The following is a 19,702-nucleotide window of genomic DNA, read 5'->3' as shown; positions in this document are numbered from 1 at the left end:
AAAAAGACAAATTACGTAAAAGGACCTTCTCGCTTTATTTTAGCAATGAGCATTAATCTAATGCATATAAATGTGAAGGAAGACATAGTTTAACACCCTCTGTCGCTGCGGCGCAGAGTTCATGCCGACTGTGGCACAACTGATATGTGTTGCCCCATGAAAACAAAACTAAGTGAAAGATTTCCTGTGTCCACACACTGAGACTGACATGCAGGAGTCAACAATACTTTGAGTTGTCTGAAAAGTGCAAAAAAGAAATGGGATATGGCGGGGGGGGCATGCATCCTACAGCAGTCGGCCTCCTACTCGATCTCATTGGAGGTTCCTGAGGTGGAACTGTTCTCTGTCTCTGTAGGGGAGATGTAACAATCAGAAAGCTGCTACGTATCCCAGACTGATCATAGCGTGTTGAATAAGAATCTTAAATGAGCTGTTTACCTGGGCAGGGGCCACCTTCCAAAATGATGTCATCGAGCGCAATGTCGCTCCTCACCGAAGCGCCTCGGATAGCTTCAAAGACGATCTGGGACAGTAAACCAGCATTTAGATTATTCTTTCAAAGCTGTTGGATAGTTTAGGGCAGAGATGTTGGACAAAGTTCAGACCTGAACTCTTAACCCATGTCCCAGCGCCACAGGAAGGGTGGAGCTGCACCCTTCCATCACAGCTCCGAGACATGGGCCCAGGCATGTTTTAACTGCTTACTTTTCATTATTTCTAGTTCATGATTAGTGTTTTTTTGTTTTTTAACTACTTAGTAATTTAAAGCTTCTTGATAAGGTGAAAAGTTTAAGGTTCGTCGGCATGGAAACATCTTGAGCTTAACACAGGGAAGAGTTCAGGATCAGATTTTACTTTTCTGCCTGAAGTCAGAGAACAGCCTGAAGTTTGAAGTCAGAGAAAAGCCGGAAGTTTGAAGTCGGAGAACAGCCTGAAGTTTGAAGTCAGAGAAAAGCCTGAAGTTTGAAGTCAGAGAAAAGCCTGAAGTTTGAAGTCGGAGAACAGCCTGAAGTTTGAAGTCAGAGAAAAGCCTGAAGTTTGAAGTCAGAGAAAAGCCTGAAGTTTGAAGTCAGAGAAAAGCCTGAAGTTTGAAGTCAGAGAACAGCCTGAAGTTTGAGGTCAGAGAACAGCCTGAAGTTTGAAGTCGGAGAACAGCCTGAAGTTTGAAGTCGGAGAACAGCCTGAAGTTTGAAGTCAGAGAACAGCCTGAAGTTTGAAGTCTGAGAACAGCCTGAAGTTTGAAGTCAGAGAACAGCCTGAAGTTTGAAGTCAGAGAAAAGCCTGAAGTTTGAAGTCAGAGAACAGCCTGAAGTTTGAAGTCAGAGAACAGCCTGAAGTTTGATGTCAGAGAACAGCCTGAAGTTTGATGTCAGAGAACAGCCTGAAGTTTGATGTCAGAGAACAGCCTGAAGTTTGAAGTCAGAGAACAGCCTGAAGTTTGAAGTCAGAGAACAGCCTGAAGTTTGATGTCAGAGAACAGCCTGAAGTTTGAAGTCAGAGAAAAGCCTGAAGTTTGATGTCAGAGAACAGCCTGAAGTTTGATGTCAGAGAACAGCCTGAAGTTTGAAGTCAGAGAAAAGCCTGAAGTTTGAAGTCAGAGAAAAGCCTGAAGTTTGAAGTCAGAGAAAAGCCTGAAGTTTGAAGTCAGAGAACAGCCTGAAGTTTGAAGTCAGAGAAAAGCCTGAAGTTTGAAGTCAGAGAACAGCCTGAAGTTTGAGGTCAGAGAACAGCCTGAAGTCTGATGTCAGAGAACAGCCTGAAGTTTGAAGTCAGAGAAAAGCCTGAAGTTTGAAGTCAGAGAACAGCCTGAAGTTTGAAGTCAGAGAACAGCCTGAAGTTTGAAGTCAGAGAACAGCCTGAAGTTTGAAGTCAGAGAACAGCCTGAAGTTTGAAGTCGGAGAACAGCCTGAAGTTTGAAGTCAGAGAAAAGCCTGAAGTTTGAAGTCAGAGAAAAGCCTGAAGTTTGAAGTCAGAGAAAAGCCTGAAGTTTGAAGTCAGAGAACAGCCTGAAGTTTGAAGTCAGAGAAAAGCCTGAAGTTTGAAGTCAGAGAACAGCCTGAAGTTTGAGGTCAGAGAACAGCCTGAAGTCTGATGTCAGAGAACAGCCTGAAGTTTGAAGTCAGAGAAAAGCCTGAAGTTTGAAGTCAGAGAACAGCCTGAAGTTTGATGTCAGAGAAAAGCCTGAAGTTTGAAGTCAGAGAAAAGCCTGAAGTTTGAAGTCAGAGAAAAGCCTGAAGTTTGATGTCAGAGAAAAGCCTGAAGTTTGAAGTCAGAGAACAGCCTGAAGTTTGAAGTCAGAGAAAAGCCTGAAGTCTGATGTCAGAGAACAGCCTGAAGTTTGATGTCAGAGAACAGCCTGAAGTTTGAAGTCAGAGAAAAGCCTGAAGTTTGAAGTCAGAGAACAGCCTGAAGTTTGATGTCAGAGAACAGCCTGAAGTTTGAAGTCAGAGAACAGCCTGAAGTTTGAAGTCAGAGAAAAGCCTGAAGTTTGAGGTCAGAGAACAGCCTGAAGTTTGAAGTCAGAGAACAGCCTGAAGTTTGATGTCAGAGAACAGCCTGAAGTTTGAAGTCAGAGAACAGCCTGAAGTTTGAGGTCAGAGAACAGCCTGAAGTTTGAAGTCGGAGAAAAGCCTGAAGTTTGAAGTCAGAGAACAGCCTGAAGTTTGAAGTCGGAGAAAAGCCTGAAGTTTGAAGTGAGAGAACAGCCTGAAGTTTGAGGTCAGAGAACAGCCTGAAGTTTGAAGTCAGAGAACAGCCTGAAGTTTGAAGTCAGAGAACAGCCTGAAGTTTTCTCACTAACTGAAGCAGCCACCGCCCGCATCCTGCCACCAGCTCATTTGAAGATGAAAAAGGCTCTTTTCCTAATCTGCTAATTCTACTTCAGCTCATGCTCTCTCTGAGGTGGAATAACAACCCATTGAGACCCATTATGAGCTGTGCAGTCAGTATTTTTCAGTCTAGTGTCAAATATCTGAGTATAACATACAAATTAAGGGCTTTATCCCACTCTTGCCTGATGGCGTCTGTTACACTCATACTCCACTTGGGCCCTCAGCCAGGCAACACTCTGCTCGCCGCTCCGTTGCCACAGCAACATGTCCTCTCCATCATCGTCGATGAGAACTCTGAGCTTTCCTGTGCCCGAGCCGTACATGTGATAAAAGAACCGCAGACACTGAGGCCCCCTGGCTCCCCTGAGAGGGCGGGACAGCAGCCGCACATTCTGGCCGGGCAGCATGGGCGACGCCTCCACGAACAGGTAGCGTCCTGGCAGACACAGTTAGGAAGAGGTTTGTCCATTTATAGACTTACTGAGCTCGGTTTGAGTCATACTCAGAGAGAAATATCCAGTGAGGGGATCCTCACCAAGACCTGAGGTGTGGTCCCCTCTGGGACCGGTGTAGGAGGTCGGGGTGGAGCCTCTTCTCAGCTCCCAGTCGGCAGCATCGCTCTGCTTGTCCTGAGTGTAACCGCACATCCCGTCCTCAAAGTCACAGTGTCCAGAGAGAGAAGACGACAACGATCCTGAAAGAAGACAAATTAACCAACTGCTCGCCTTTAAAAAATGCCGATAATCATGCAGATGTTACCTGCCGACAGCTCACAGTCGCCGAAGCTCAAACTGATGTCGTCCAGAGCCACGGAGCCACAGTCCCAGAAGCTCCTGCAGGTGCTGACGAAAGCCACCTGAACAGCAAAGGCTGACAGTGAGCAGAGGCCGCCTCATCGGCTTTCTCCAAGTCTTACAACCACTAAACGTTCAGGTCCAGATGGGGTTGGCTCCAGATGTTGTTCATACTCTGCTCCGACCCGCGTGTGAGAATCTTAAACCTCTTGTGAGGATGAAAAGAAACCAAATGCGTTTAAAAAGGCAATAAGTGAAGAGGGAAACAAAAAGTCTGTGAGGAAATCCTCTCTGTGCTTTGTCATGGAGATGAATAATTCATCTGACAGCGATGGTGTGCTGAACAGCAGCTGGACGGTCAGTAAAGCAAATCAAAGACGGTAAAAGGTCAAACACAAGGTTGTTCTTTCATTCTTTGTGGATCTCTTTTTGTTTCCTAAATTCTTATTTATTTATTTCTTTTATATCCATGTGTTCAGCTCTTCTTTTCCAGTTTTCCTTCTGCACCCCCCCTTAGAGTCTCCTTTCCTTTATATAATGTCTTTCCTTTCCTACATTCCCTCTCTTCTCCTCCCCCTCCTCCATTTTCTCTGTTTTTATTCGTTTTTTCCCCCACTGACTCTCCATCCACAGTTCCGCTTCCTCCTCCCTCACCTTAGCAGGCTGTGATGGCTGGAAGGTGACGTCTGCTGCGATCCAGATTCCTCTCGACTTCTCTGCCTGAGTCCAGATCTTCTCCTGGCTGCCGCTCTGCTGCTGCAGCAGATAAACAGTCAGAGCCTGTTCCGTCTGGTTGAATCCTGCGATTTCCAAAGATATTTATGATCAGTGAGTCAGTCACAAAGATTCATGCAGACACAGACACTTGACCAACATTTAACAGCTTGGCGAGTTGTTGGGATGCAGCTCACCCCTCAGGGAGAAGTAAAATCTCAGGCAGTACTTCATGTTCCCAGGCAGAGTTGGACTGATTACGCGGCTAACGTAGCCAGAGCGCGGGCCCAGCTGGGAGTGAGCCAACAGGAAAGATCCTGGAGGGAGAAGATGGCTCTTATTTTTTCTTGCAACTCTCTCTTTTCCTCTGCTTGCATGAATGTTCCCATCAATGCTCACACCTGTTAGTAGTTTGCAACAAAGTTTCCTCTAATTCAAATTTTTGAAAACAAAATCTGAGTCCAACAATTTCACTGGTTTTAAAGCTGCAAACACTGACCTGGTCGCTGCAAACGGGTGGAAAAATAAAAAAGGATGCTAACCACAGTCAGCTGGTAGCAAACAGAAAGTAACTCTGCTTTGAAACCAAAACTATAAGCCGAAAGGGGCTAAAATCCTCCATGGAGGTGCGGAACGAAGGCCTTCAGCAGCCCGGCATCCCTGTTGTTGCTGAGCACTGACCTCAGCCCCGACCTCCTCATGCAGCTCTACAAACTCTACAACCAGTCCCCGTGTTCCCACCTGCTCCCGTGGTGTGGTCTCCGTTCCTAAATATGTTGGGCTTCACGGACACTCTCCTCCACGATGGCCCCGTCACCTGGTCTTGGGTGTAGTGGCAGAAACCTGACTCGAAATCACAGTTGGCGATGGAGGGGTCAAAGATGGGCTCTGTGGAGGAAATGCGAGGAGCCGGTATGTTAATGCTCTCATTCACCTTGAAGCATTCTCCATGGGCCATGCGATATTTGTAGGATTGTCAGCCAGAAAACGGCACGAACACGGGAGTGCAGCTCACCTGCGTCTGTGCTGCAGAACTCAGGAGAAAAGGAAACGTCATCCAGCGCAACATGTCCACCGCCTGCACTTCTGAACGCCGCCTCAAAGACCACCTGAAGTCCCAGAGAGACGCACATGCACGTTTCAGTCTGTGTGTTATTCTCTTCCTCTTATGATTTATTTTGTCCGAGCACAACACAAACCTGCAAGCCTCATATTTTATTCAGTATCTGGAATTATGAGGAAAAGAACGGTGCTTTTAGGTTGATGCATCGGGAATTCCTGCCTCTAAATGTACTGATCGGGTTCACCTTTACAGCCTTTTGCAGTTCCACACAATTTACAATATCTTCACTGTTCAGTTTTTGTGAATTCAGTCATATATGATCAGTCATGAAAGAAAAAGTTAATAATAAAGTTAATAAAAGAATAATCATACCTTAGAATTAGAATATATAACCTCAGATAAGCAGCCCATGTCATATTACTGTCATTATCTATCAAGTAACAAAATGCAGCCAAAATGTGTGAAAAGCCTGTTATTTTCTTCTTCTTCAGACATTCTGTGGTAGCTTTCCTGCTGTGTTTGGGACCCGGTTGTTGTGACATAACCCAGTTCAAAGCCAGCTGTGGCTGTGGGACAGATGGGCGTCCAGTCCCACTTCCATTGTGAATAATATTTCTCTCTGTAGAATGATGGACTCCAGATAGTTTGCAAATGGCCTTATAACCCTCCCCAGATTGATGGGCAGCAGCAGCTGCTTCTCTAAGATCATTGCTGGTGTCTTTCCTCCTTGGCATCGTGTTAACAAACACCTGAATGCAGACAACTGCTAAAACTTCTGCTTCTGCAGAGGGGATCAATTAATCAGTTGCCTCTGATCAGCAGCCCCTGGCTGCTACTTATCCTGATTGCTATGGAAACAGTGAGAGTGGACCTAGGTTTTTTCACACTGCCTCTGCATATTGAGTCAGTTTTTCAATAAATGATGACGAAGCTAAAAAGGTTGTTGTTCATCTGAAGTTGTATTCGGCTCATTTTTATATCTGGTCAGGACCAGCTGTCATTGTGTGTAATTCTCTCATTATTTGCTTTATTTCCTTTTCATGGCAAAGACTCGCCTTTATCACTCCGATTCACAGTCTTAGGATTGCCATGAAATTACTCCCTGCATGTTTTAGAGGAGATCTGTGAATATGCAAATGAGCTGCCCCTCCTCTCGTGGCTGCAGCTGGTGCACAGGCAGAAATCTGTGCTGGCAGAAACTGAATTTGAATCGTTTACACTTGAATTTGAATCGTTTACACTTGAATTTGAATCGTTTACACTTTAATTTGAATCGCACAGCTTGAATAATTGCATCGCCCTCCTGTCCATAGTACTGCAGTAAAATCCCTGAGACTGAACTCACATGTACTGACCTGCACTGAGTACGGTGCCCTGATGTCGACCTGCACAGGTATCCATTCTCCCGTCGTCTTGCTCCATTGACCCTGGTCTTCGGACCCCGCCCTCCACAGCTCCTGGTACTGGCCCAGCCGGTCCCGGGTGAAAACGGAGAACAGGTTTCCTCTGTCTTCCATGCGTTGATACTGAAAACTCAGGCACCCAGACATGGGCACGTTCGTCATGGGAGAGGCGAGTTTGGCCACCTCTTTGAGAGTCTTGGAGTAGCCAGAGTCCGCGTACATGAAGTGACCTGAGTTGAAAGTTTACTCTGAACCAGGAGGCCTTTTCTCATCCATTCCAAGGTCAACAGAGAAGCAGGCCTCGGCCTCGGCCACATGTAATTGTTTCCACAGCTTCTGAATGACTATAATCCAATCTGAGGATGCTCCTAATTACATGTTTACAGCACTAGAATCTGTGGGTTTGTTTATCTCACTGAACTATGCTGTCCTCACATAGTTTCTGGACTTTTTTAAAGGTGTCGCAGAACTAAATGAAAGAAATTCACTCATCTAAAATGAGCAATTCAGCAGAAATGTCACTCACCTGTCTTGTTGTGGTATGTGTGGTCATCTGGCATGTTGTTGTAGATAAAGTTGATCCCGCCTCCTCCCACGTACCAGTTTACGTTGGCATTCCATTGGTTGGTGTATCCACACAGGTGAGACTCCTCAAAATCACACTCTGGATGCAGATGAATGGAAAAGAATCCACATTAGAGCTACCATTTGGTGTTTTTCATGGTATTGCAGCTTTGATGTGTACCAACTGAGTCCGTGAGGTTCGTGTTGCTCTTCAGAGAGCATCTCCTATCCTAGCACTTCCCTCCCCCCTCTATCTCTGCACTTTATCTTTCTGCACTTCCTTCTATGCCTGCACCCTATCTCTACTCTGTCTCCTCTGACAGAGTCAGACTCCTGGGTTCCTTCTATGTAGTTTATTGTTAGCTTTTTATAAAGCTGTTATATCTTCATTTGTAAGTTGCTTTGGATAAAAGTGTCTGATAAATACAGAAACAGAAACAAAAAAGGGAGCAGATGGTCTTCATCAGCACATGAGCCTACATGTGTGGAGTGTTTCTGTTTAAGGAAAGTCGTGAGAGTGATATACATCGCATGCATGAAGTCACCGACCCAGGCAGTATCCAGGACTGATGTGGATCTCAAAGATGGCCACGCTGCTCCCAACGCTCATCCCAGGTTTACCCTCGATGACAACCTAATCAGCAACACATGTTCAGTTAAAACCCCGTCACAGCTGCCCAGGAATGACGAGTCAGAAGGTTAAAAAGGGTGGACACAACAATCTGATGTACTGTTCAAAGGGTCAGAGCTGAGCTGAGCTGAGCTGAGCAGAGCAGCAGGTGTCCTGTAAAACGTACAGCGGGAGAAACACTTGTTAAAATAGCAGGTCAGGCCTTTATGTGTTTTGGCTAAAGGGTTAGTGGGGGGGTGTTAATCTGAGCTGTGCAACAGAGCTGAATCTCTGTGAGTTTGTCAAGACATCAGTAAATTAAACTAAAGCAACAAGATGAGATGCTTTGACTAAGCTAAAGCCTACGTCGCCTCTCAACAACTATTCATCGTTTTCCAGAATGTTGACATTCCCTGACTCATTTTTCTAACTTTGACACTCAGTTTTGTTCTAAATTAAACGCTGCAAACCTAGATTTGTCACCATAATTAGATTTTTTCAGATTCTGCCCTGCAACAAAAGAAAAGTCCCTAATATTGTGCTGTGAGGCTGGAGTTGTCGTCTATGTGTGAGCTGTGCTGGAGCTGCACCACAGAGATGGAGCAGAAAAAGTGGAGCAACATCCGCCACACAGCAGCTGACAGACACCTATGACTCGAGAACGTTTAGGACGTCCTGCTGTTTTTATCTTTTTTCTCTAAATTGTCTTCATACATGTAACTATAGCCCAAATCCCTGCAAAGACGCTGAGTTCAGCTTAACTGGATGGTGGTTTTGTTGGATGATGTTGTGCTTATAAAATCTATCTTTTAATAGAACAGAGAAGAAGCCTTGCAGTGCTTTCAAACGGTCTGCAGCTGAGCGTTTAGGCTTAATGGGCCACTTTTCAGGCACAATTTTCGACTTCTTTTCTACTTCGACAATGAAAGCAGTAAGAAATGTGGGTGAGACAACTTTTATTGGAAAATTTGGCTGCTTAGAAATGACAGTATATGTGAATTCAATGAGTAGCAGAGGAGAAAGCCGATTTTAAGCGCTGGAACCGAGCCCAACACAAATGTCACACAACAACATATTTTAAATGCTAATTAAGTGCATATGATGTAATCTAGTAACATTTACTGACCTAGAATAGCTACATTTAATTAGAAACGGTTGGCAGCACTGAAATAGATTTTCAGCATGAAGAACTTAAGGGAGTGTCTGATTTGCATAGTTTGGCTAAAAAGCGGCAGATAAGAGACAGGACAGGCTCAGCTAGCCTGGCTGTTGTCAATAAGAGATGCTTATTAGTGTCTCTCAAGTCCAATAACTAGTTAATGTTAAATTTTGATTTGGTTAATCCATACACCAACAAGAATGCTTGCAGAGTTTATGCTATGCTAAGCTAAGCTAAGCTAAGCTGATTGTGTCCATTGTACAACTATCCTCTCCTGGAAAGAAAAGCAGTTAAATTGGAAAGAATATAATCTGAGAAGTTGTAGTTAATTTCCCAACAATGAAAACCAGATATTTGTGAAAAGTAACAGCTGTATGAATGAGTTCTGATGAGAAAGGTCGAAAGGTCTGCCGGTGACAGATGAGCTCGGGTAATCTCGGTGTGCCTGCACTGCAGATGTTTGTGCTGAGGGCCCCGAGCACACATCGCTCAGGTCTGCCACAGCATCCTGCAGGTCTGCAGCAGCATGTAATATAAACACATGCTGCACCGTTCCCACACTGTTTAGATAATGACAACACACTTCATATGTGGCTCGATTTATGCCTGCATGCGTAACATCAACCTATATCTGTCTTTTCGGCAACAGTCTGAAGTGCTTTCTGCTTCAGCTTTGTTGATTTCCAATTTTATTCATTGACAGCCTTCTCTGGAATAGCCAAAACTAGAATATTATCTATGATAATATGTGCCTGGTGCCAAAAGAGGACATTTTGTTCATAAGATTAGATTGTTTTATACTAAGTAATTATTTGTTTTATGACGATATGATGACTTATAGTTTCTAGACTTTTTTGAAGGTTTGATGGAAGGCCAATTAGATGGGTAGTAGTGACACAATCTAATCCAAGCTCCTCAGAGGACTAACTTTTCCCATCTCGAACACTTAATGTCCTTTCCCTTTAGCTCAGATCAAACCTTAAGTAAGAATGATTTATTGTCACTTTATTTGTTTCAAGCCGGCCTCCCTCTTAAACAGAGATTATATCTTATTGGAGAAGTATTTTACCCTGTAAGGCTCTGTGTCGTTCAGCAGATCCATGCTTGAGATGACCCAGCTGTCGGAGGGTGTCTGACTGCTCCACAGCAGCTTGTCAAAGCTCTTCCCCTCGGTCCGCTGCAAGACCTCCAAACTTCCTGATTCTGTGATCTGGTAGACGAGCCTCAGGCAACTCCAGTCTTCATACTCCAGAACTGGACTCAGCAGAATTCCTGTAATCTCTCTCTTTGGTTCAAAACCTGAACCCGTGTTATCGTCCGGTTCGTCATTTGTCGCTGTTTCCACGGCAACAAAATGACCTGAAGAAAAAAAAACAACTGCATTTTAGAACTGCAAGGCTTCAGCTTTTAGTTCAAGGGTTTTATAGGGAAGTTTTTGCTGCTTTTCTGCAAATAATTTAACTGTTTCTAAACATTATTTGATTGTTAAGTGTGATACAGACAGCTGAAACACTAAAATGTACATCGTAGCTTGAACTGTAACCCTTTCAGTGACCTAAATATTACACATTTTTTACCATTTTTACAGCTATGAAAATGTGGGAACCTACTTTACTTGATTACTTGTGGCTCAATGCCTTGCAAGTGCAGAGGTACTATGAGTTGAATGCTAATATGTTGCCGACTGTAAGCCTGTTTTCCAGGAGTTTTGCCATAGACCGAAACATTTCAGCCTAATGATGCCAACAAGAAAAGCCAGGAACAGGTGATCCGTTAACATGTTAGCTTCAACAATCCACTCTGGGACAAAGCCTAACAACCAGTACTCTGAGTCCTTCTATTAGCAGGAATAACTATGCTAAAAAAAGTGGAAACATCAATTCAATCTTTAACTTTATGTGAAAAAGGATGTTGTACAGACCTAATCCTTATTCTAGGAAACTACACCAAGAATTTTCTAAACTATTTGTCATTAAAGGGAATATATTCTGGAAAAATCCCGAGTTCTCGATGTTGAAATTGCAGGGAAATGTACAAAATTTCTCCTGTTGAACACGCGCATGCACATGCACGGGGTCACGTGCATGTGGAGACAGCCTGGAGACAGATGCTGTACACTGGAGCGGTGGGCAGCCAATCACAGCCAGCGCCCAGGAGCATGGGGGTACGGTGCCTTGCTTGTCGTTAGGACCTCAGGAAATTGTGTCAGCTTGTGGAAAAGGGGCACGATAGGCCTCCTTTAAACATGATCACAACTAGATCCTGTTTTCATTGGAAACTTCATCTGAGACTAGATACAAAACGGAGTGAAATCAGGATTTAGATCCAAAGTAAAAAATCTCTGACTTGGTTCACCATGAAATCTTCCTCGCAGCTTCCCCCTGCTTTGGGGGCTTTAGAGCTCTCCTTTCTGGTCTGTCATTTATTATTTGTCCCAGTGGAATGCTCTGTTGCCCGGGGGCTGCCTACAGCATATCCTGACCAACACTCACACCAGGACCGAGCTCATTTCCCCTTCAGTATGGAAAATTCCAAATCTTTTTGTTTATTTGCCAACAAATTGCAGTTATTTGTACATTATTTGTATCTCCCAAGCTAACGTGATTAAATTAGGTCAGATGCTCTCTATGGATCCAGAAAAAAAAGCTCCTAAAAAGCGCTCAAATACATTTGACATGACTTCATTTCTCTGCCTCTCCGCACAGACCACTTAAAGGAAAATGAGAGCTGAGAGTTGGAGAACTTAGCACACCAGTATAGAACCAGCTGTGGTGACCTTAATAAGCCAGCGACAAAAAGGATGGAAACAGGAAGAGAAAGTCGTTAATGGATGAGAGATGCTGCAGCAATATTCAGACAAGTATGAGCAAGGATTACTGCAGTTTTCTGCTGAATTCCCAGTTTATATCTCATAAATCTGACGGCAGTCACTGCATGAATAACACAGGAAGAAATATTCCACCACGCTTTGAAATCAAAACGTCTAAATTTAAAAACCAAATGACACTCTTAGTTCAGACTTGTCACAAAGCAAAGAATAAAGTGACTGATGGAGAAAATAACCTGCTAAATGATGCATTACTTGTGAGTGATACAGCATGGTGTAACATCTATAAAAACCAGGCAGCGACCCATTCTTAAGTCATTCCTCTCACTCATGATTTGTGACCCTCTAGAATTGGGTGATGGGAGACTTCTCAGCTGATTGAATTTAGCTGCTTTCTTCATGTTCCACTGTGTTTGGAACATTGTTGGACAGCAACCTTGTTCTGAGAACTATAAAAACTTCAGTTTAACTCGTCATAATACACACAGAGACAGATTTACGCTCTATTGTCAGAACATGGCACAGAGTCTGTGGCTGTGCATTAGAAATATCTGATTTGTTGCTCTGTACCAGCACAAACAGTGACCTGACACGTTTACATGTACTGAATAAAAGGTTGTTAAAGTTTAGGATCGGTTTACATGAGCTGGACTGAAACATTACGCTTTTTAACATCAACAGAACCTGAACCCCTTGAAGCAGTCCTTGTGTCACAGTTGCTATGACAAGACCCTGCTGTTGGCGCGCCAACGGTCTCCAGAGACGTTTGCAATCACCCTTCTCTGTTTATTGTGCTTGGGCTTTGCTTTCAACACGAGGGTCTTGGTTTGTTTTCAATTTGTTTGCACAGTTGCACTGTTTCCACAAGAGGATAATTGGAGTTATCAAATCATATAATGATCCTGATTCCATTAATTTGTTGACTTTGATCAGGCTACATGAATACAATGACATAACTTTGGGTGTGTCGAGCACTCATTCATATCAGCTGCAGTACCAACCCTTCGAAAAAGCCTAAATGTGTTATTTCACTGACTCCAGATGTTCAGGGATGCTGGAATCAATACAGACCAGATGGACCTCTTTTTACCAATGTGGTTTAGTGGTGCCTCCCTAAAAAAATGCCATTACAAAGACCTGAATGAAAGTTAACAATCAGACGAGTAAAGACTCAGTTCGGCATCTTTTTTAAGTACCATCTTTGTGCATGGTCCAGCTTGTGAAGTCTGCATCTGACGTATATCCACAGGTGTTGGATTCAAAGTTGCAGGAGCCAGGCAACAGCTGGCTGAAGGCCGGGATGGTGGCTTTGAGCACAGGAAGAGAAACCGAGAGAAGAGAGACATTACAGAGAGGGAATGGTAAGTATGAATCATCGCCATCAAAAAAAGAGAAATGCTCTCATGCACCAACAGTGGCACAACCTATAAGACGTACTCACCAGCAAAACTCAGAAGGTAGAGTGGGAGCATTGCAGCTTTTAATGGTTTAAAGAGAAAAAAAAGAGGGAAAAACTCTCCACACTCAGAGGAAATAAGGAAGTCAAAAGTGGGTCTTACATCCACAGAAAATACAAAAAAGCTGGAAAGAAAGTTTGTTTTTGAAGACTCCTCTTGTGTGTGTTGCCTGAGTGTCTCTCCAGCTCGTCGACTGGCAGCACACTGCAGACTGTCTGCGGGGAGAACAGGGAGAGGGAGGAGAAAGAGCGAGGGAAAGGGTCTGGGAGGAAAAGGAGGAGGAGAAAAGACGGCCAGTGATGAATGATGTGAAGCCAGTGCGGGAGCAAGGCAAAGGCGGGAGGTGTGAAGACGGGAGAAAGTTGTCAAACATCCCGAGAGACGAGGCGTCACACGCCAACATTTATTTTTAGAACCTAAAACTGAGCTGGAGATGCTTTTGTGAGTGCTGCAGAGTGAGGCCAAAGAGACGGTCATCGCTCTTTAACTGGAGCCAGTGAACGTTGTTGAGCATTAGTGTCCTTTGGTCTTTTATTACTAACATTCTCCAAATGTAAATCAAATGAAAACATGGTCAGAGAAGCCTTAAATAAATCATATTCAGAGCAGAGTTTACTCCTTAAGCCAGTGTTTCTCATGCTTCTCAAGCCCTGCATGTTTTCGATGTTTCTCTCCTCCACCACACCTGATTCAAATGAGCAGCTCGTCATCAAGCTCTGCAGAGGCTGATAAGAAGCCGTTCATTCAACACTGCCTCATACACATGGTTCCAGTAAGTTCAGTCAGAGGAGTTCAGCTGCAGTGCAGAAGGTTGCCTGACGGAGGCCTGGGACTTCCAAGTCAGCCAAAATCTAAGCACGCACTGCTTCAGGATCATCACGCATCACATCAAGTTAGCGTGTCAAACTGAATGCACCGATTGTTATATGGTCACAAAGCCTCCTAAAAGAAGCAGCCAAGAGGATTCATTTAGTTATAAAGTTGAAAACCGCAAACAACTGAATAACCAATTCTCCAGCCCCTTCTTTAAGGCATATAATAAAAACTACAGTGGCTATTTATGACCTGAAAGGCACTTCCCAGAGCTGGTATTTGGTTTGTCCTGTCTGGGCTACCATAAAACATGTCAGTGCAACAGGACAGACGCCACCGGCGAGGACCCGCAAATGTTGGGGGAATCGAACCACGTTCCCTTTTTACATGATTCTACTCTAACGAAAACATAGTAGTTGTGAATATTGTGTGAGGTCTAATGTGAGTAAGACTTAGGCTTGGGATTGTCTTCTTTTCCTTGTTGTGGAGATTCACCTCGTACTTTTAACAGGAAATATGTGTGAGGTTGCGACTGGGAAATTAGTTCTGAATGTGGCCCTCTCTTACAAAAAACATGCATTTTTTTTACATGTACACCTTGTTCCCACTATTTTGGATTTGTGGTTGTAGTTTAAATGCAAGTAATTTTAATTCTTCAAAACTATATGATATTTCATAAAAAAAGTCAAGTTTAAACTGACAGTTTGAGGACCCTATGCCCTCTGAACATGTTAGTGCCTCATGAACAGCCCCATATCCACAGAGAAATACAATCCGCCCCAATATTAAAGCCACTGCCAGGTGAAGTAACACCGCTCATCTTGTTACAATGCAATTTTCTGCTGGGAACAGCCTAAACAGATCCTACCTAAACAGATCTTCCACCAGTGGGCCCTGCAAAAATTGCTTAGAAAGAGCTCAAAGAGCACGATAAAGAGTCAGAATCGTTTAAACTCCCTAAATACCAATCTGATGGGATCCAGTTCCTGAAGACCACACCTCACAACCCGTTAGGCTAAAAGGGTCAATGGTTAATAGACCCTTTTGGGATGTTTTTTGTCCAGATCCTCACATACCAGAGCTCTCTTCGCAGCACAAATAGGACTTTTAGCATTAAATCTTGTACAATAGCAGCATGTTAAAGTCCAAAGACGTTCATATGCATGTTGAGTGGTACACGTACCGGCAACTGTACGCTGGAACTGAGCCAAAACACATCTTTCTGACCCTGTGTGATATGATGTGCTTCACTGTTTAAGGTGAGGCCTGAATACATAAAAGATGTTTTACTAACCGAAGGAGTCAAAACATTTTGCAACCTTCAGCAACATTTGTGTTGGCTTCAGCTCTGAGCAGCCTGCAGGCTCAGTGTGTTTGAGAATATGAATGTTAGGAAATTCAGCCTTAATTGTGCATCTGCACCCAAGGGAGACGCTCTTATGCAGATCCCGCCAGTTTAATTTAACCCCTTGTGCCAAAGGATAGGGGTTTAGTAGCTGATGAGCACCAACACCTGATCAAAACTGTAAATGAGGGAGTAAATAACAGCCGTGAGTCAGTAACACTGGTGTTATTAATAATTCTCAACTGTAACTGAACGAATGCTCTATCCCTTTTGGTTGCTAAGCACTGGACACCCTTTTCAGCGTTCTGTGCTTGGCGAGCTTTGAAAAACGGTGCCAGTTGCATTTTTCTATCTTAAGTTTCCTGGTCGTGGCAGGAACCTCTGGTGTGGAAGTAGTTAAATGCAAAGCGGCCATGTGGAAATATCCCGTCATTAAAAATCTGCCTCAAATGTGGGAGAAGAACGGAGCTTATCCTGTGTGCAGTAAAAGAAATAAATGAATAAAATCTGCTATTTGGAAAAGCGATGTAGTGTAATGGAAGAAGTGAATTCTGACCGCATTGGGTTCAGTGTGGAAGAGGGATGAAATGAAACTGAACAGCAGAGGAGAACAAAATGGGACGTGCCGGATGCAGCAGACCAGGCTTTGCTGTATTCTTTAAAGGAGCAACATTTGTGCTCCATCTGTCTGTCTCTCCCTTTCTGCAGTTGTTTTGGACACAGTCAGCACTCTGCCCTCCTCTCTCCACTGGTCATCAGCATGTTAACATGGAACCCAGAACAGTTTCAGAGCAGATGGGGAGGAGAATTCTCCACTGACTGCAGCCATCACACAGAGAATCTGACTCACTCCTCAGCTCATTTCTGAGAGAAAATCACTCGAACGCCAACAGAGCTAATTGCTCTAGAAGACTTGGAATAGTCTTCTTTTCCTCGTTGTGGAGATTCACCTCGTACTTTTATCGTTGTCAACTAGCTCAAATTTCCATCACTTATCTATTTAATTTCCTGGCTGTTGGTCCTCCATGTAAAGAAGAAGACAGAGCTTTAATAGATAAACAAAGGATGCCGCATGCAGTGCATCTGGAGGTTATTGTTTGCCTGATATTACAGTTCAGACATACTCCTCCCTGTATGTGTTTTACAGCCTGAGGGATTTCCAAGTTAAATCCTCTGTGGCCCTCCACCCTTCTGCTGGGAACCCCTCAAACCACTGCCTCTGCTCAGAAAGCTTGAGCTTAGATTGTTGTTAGTGAAATGTGTGAAATCTTCCTGTAAAGATGCCAATATGCCGTGTCTGTGAAGGGAAACTGCTTCGGCAGAACACACCCGACCGAGATGCTGTGCTTTTACATAGTCTGCTTAGCTTAAAGGTGACAGAATAAGAAAAATGATCACTTACAAGTGTTAATAACATGAGATTTCATCAGTCTTTTATGTTATTCCAGCCGGTTTTGTTTACATAACCAAATGTTCTTGCTGAAAAAGTACAGGACAAAAGTTTTGAGACACCCTTTATCTCTTTATTTATTGTGAAGAAATTGATTTCTTGTGACGTGTGCAAAAGAAATTCAGAATATGAGGCAGAAACAGAGTTTGTACAATTCTAACAAGCTTGAAAGTCAATATTTGGTAACAGTTGCAATTTAAAGTTGGTTCTTAGCTAAGTTGGTTTTTTTTTATTGCGTGGACACAACGCTGGTTCTTCCTTTGAGTTAGGTGACTTTTTGATGCCTGAATGGTTCATAGGTCAGTGTTAAGAAACAAAACAAAACCACTTCTGACTTGAAATGACCAGGTCAAAGGTCGGGACTGACAGTAAGCAGCCAATGTCCAAAGAAAAACCCTGAAAGAGCTTCTGAAAACTATTGCACAACATCACTTTATCAGTCCCATCTGGAGTGGCATCTTTTGGGGGGCCGTGGTTAGAGTGGGTCGTCCAATAATCGGAAGGTTGGCGGTTCGATTCCCACTCTCACCACTCAAAAGATTGGTGAACTGACTGCTGGAGGGGTGGCAGTACATCTCCTTTCCACGGCCAAGCTGCCCTTGAGCAAGGCACCGCACCCCCATGCTGTATATGGCATCTGTTTCCATGAGGGTTAAATGTGGAGGAGAAATTTTGTGTCTTTCCCTGTGTCTCCATGACAATAAATCTAATTTGATCTTAATCTTAATCAACTTCATGTGAAAAATCGAAGGCAATCGGAGGACAAATTATCAACCATACACTTTGACATTAAATTGGGTTACAAGCTGAAAATGGAGTACCTCGGAAATGATTTACGGTAATAGATGCAGAAGAGGACCAGCTGCTTCTTGGAACGTAATTTGCATCGTGGAACCTGAAACGCGGTGAAAAAAATTAAGCGAAAACTTATCACGGAAAATGAGAAGACGACTGTTGCTGGAAGCCTCCAGGAAAGATTATGAGTGACAAGCCTGTTCATTAGAGGCTAAACACAGACAATAAAGTAAAATCTGTGCCACATTCAGATCAGGTGAAAACACAGGCTTTGAGCAGGTAAACCTGAATCCTGACTCTCATGAACGGAGTGGAGAGGATTTTAGATCGAGGCCGCCGGTTTCCTGCACGAAAAGAGATGATAAAACATTAACATATGTTAGTTCTGAGTGGGTTCGGTCTGTGCTCTCTGTCGGCTGTGTCACACGTTCAGTATACATTCATGCATGTATGCAGAGAGAGAGGGGTGCACAAATTATTGATGTTCTCTCTGGAAATAGATCAGCAGTGACCTGAACTCAGAGAATGAAATATAGGCTGCATCGGCCTGTCAATCACATTCCGTTTTGTTGCTTTTTCATTGGCTCTGGCCACACATTCACCTTAAAGTTCACAGTATGTGTTTCAGGAAAACTGTGCCAGCTGCTCGTGTGGCATCAAAGACGTGTGAGATGGTAAAAACGGATTGGATTCCATGGTTACTGCACACCATCACCACCTCACATCACATGCCGTTGTCACGGTAACGGCTGCTCTTGCAGAAATGAAAGGTGCATGTGACGTAGATGGGAATGCTCAACAGTGTAGACACAGGCTTTATTGAGCTGCTCTGTTGGATGGATGGATTATCGTACCAAGAGCACCACCAACACCCTTAAGCCTCCGCTGACCTGCTACACAATCAACCCTGAATAAGCCACGAGCAGTTTCTGCATTACAGTAATTGCTCATGAAATTTTTATGGGTTTTTTTTTTTACTTGAAAGTAGAAAAAGTCACCGAAATGACAAGCTTTCTGCATAAGTTTGCCTCAGAATCTTAGATTTTAGTTAAACTGATCTGACTTGTCAAAATGTAGATAAAAAAAACAAATTGAACTTTTAGTTATCAGGACAACTCGAGGGAATGTGGCTCCATATACCTCTGTTAGATGTTCCTGAAAGACTCCTCAAGGGTGCAGTTATTTTGCCTCGGAAGTTTCCCAAACTGAGCTCAATAAGCCAGTTTGAGCTATCAGTAGAAATGTCTGACTTTTCTAAGTAGTGATAGGCCTCTCAGTGCTTCCTTTCTTATCTCCTTTAGTGTAGGATGCACTGGCCTAACCTTCATTAAAGGAAAGGATAAAATGTCATCCAGTGAATTCCCTAAACTTACACAGTTATTTCTAAACAGTCATATACTGTATACTGAGAAGTGTTTAGAATAGTTTTATTTTTACAAAATAACCTTTTGTAAAAGGTTGCAATCTCCCCACAGCTGACCCACGAAACGGCCTTGTGCCAGTATAGTCACAATCTTTTGCTGGGTAACATTTCTAAAGTTAGAATTTTCAAAGATGGCTGACAGGAGCCTCGCTCGCAGAGTCCAGTCAAATAGTGAAAAAAAAAACACTATAGCCTTGCTGAAAAATCCTCATGGTTGGATTAAATGCTTTTTCTGTTAGGAAAACTACAGCTACAGATGTTGAAAAAAAAGTGTCACAAATTCAGCTGCATATTATACACATCAGAATAGTATATTAAAGATGTAATGTTGAAATATCTCTTAATTTTCAGGGTTGGTAATTTATTAAAGTAAAGAACGAGTCAGAAAAGTTAAAGATGTTGGAACAATTTCCTTTAAGGTCCATAAAGGAAGCTCTGGAGTTCAATTGCTTGG

The 19,702-nt window shown here is 43.4% G+C and overlaps 1 protein-coding gene across 1 annotated transcript; it reads right to left on the bottom strand.

The window, feature by feature from the left end:
- Positions 1-18: 18 nt before the first annotated feature.
- Positions 19-13,633, bottom strand: LOC140277379 (MAM domain-containing protein 2-like). The gene is made up of 15 exons (XM_072372371.1): positions 13,407-13,633; positions 13,162-13,272; positions 10,208-10,497; positions 7,919-8,003; positions 7,332-7,469; positions 6,758-7,035; positions 5,355-5,448; positions 5,081-5,227; positions 4,537-4,656; positions 4,280-4,425; positions 3,591-3,687; positions 3,367-3,525; positions 3,014-3,267; positions 439-523; positions 19-349 (listed from the first exon to the last, which is right to left on the bottom strand). The coding sequence occupies exons 1-15, from the start codon at positions 13,435-13,437 to the stop codon at positions 303-305; spliced, it is 2,082 nt and encodes a 693-aa protein (XP_072228472.1). The 5' UTR covers positions 13,438-13,633; the 3' UTR covers positions 19-302.
- Positions 13,634-19,702: the final 6,069 nt, after the last annotated feature.

The sequence above is a fragment of the Leuresthes tenuis genome, unplaced genomic scaffold (genome assembly GCF_036924035.1).
Source record: "Leuresthes tenuis unplaced genomic scaffold, fLeuTen1.0.hap1 SCAF_19, whole genome shotgun sequence".
Classification (NCBI taxonomy): domain Eukaryota; kingdom Metazoa; phylum Chordata; class Actinopteri; order Atheriniformes; family Atherinopsidae; genus Leuresthes; species Leuresthes tenuis.
Note: the sequence above shows the minus strand (reverse complement) of the source record. Positions and strands in the feature narration are given on the sequence as shown.

Excerpts from the sequence above, each read along its gene's own strand:
- LOC140277379 (XM_072372371.1), bottom strand. The coding sequence starts at position 13,437 with ATGCTCCCACTCTACCTTCTGAGTTTTGCTG. Across the intron at positions 4,657-5,080 it reads AGACCACACCACGGGAGCAG|GATCTTTCCTGTTGGCTCAC; the intron begins GTGGGAACACGG and ends TTCTCCCTCCAG. Across the intron at positions 4,426-4,536 it reads ATTTTACTTCTCCCTGAGGG|GATTCAACCAGACGGAACAG; the intron begins GTGAGCTGCATC and ends TGGAAATCGCAG.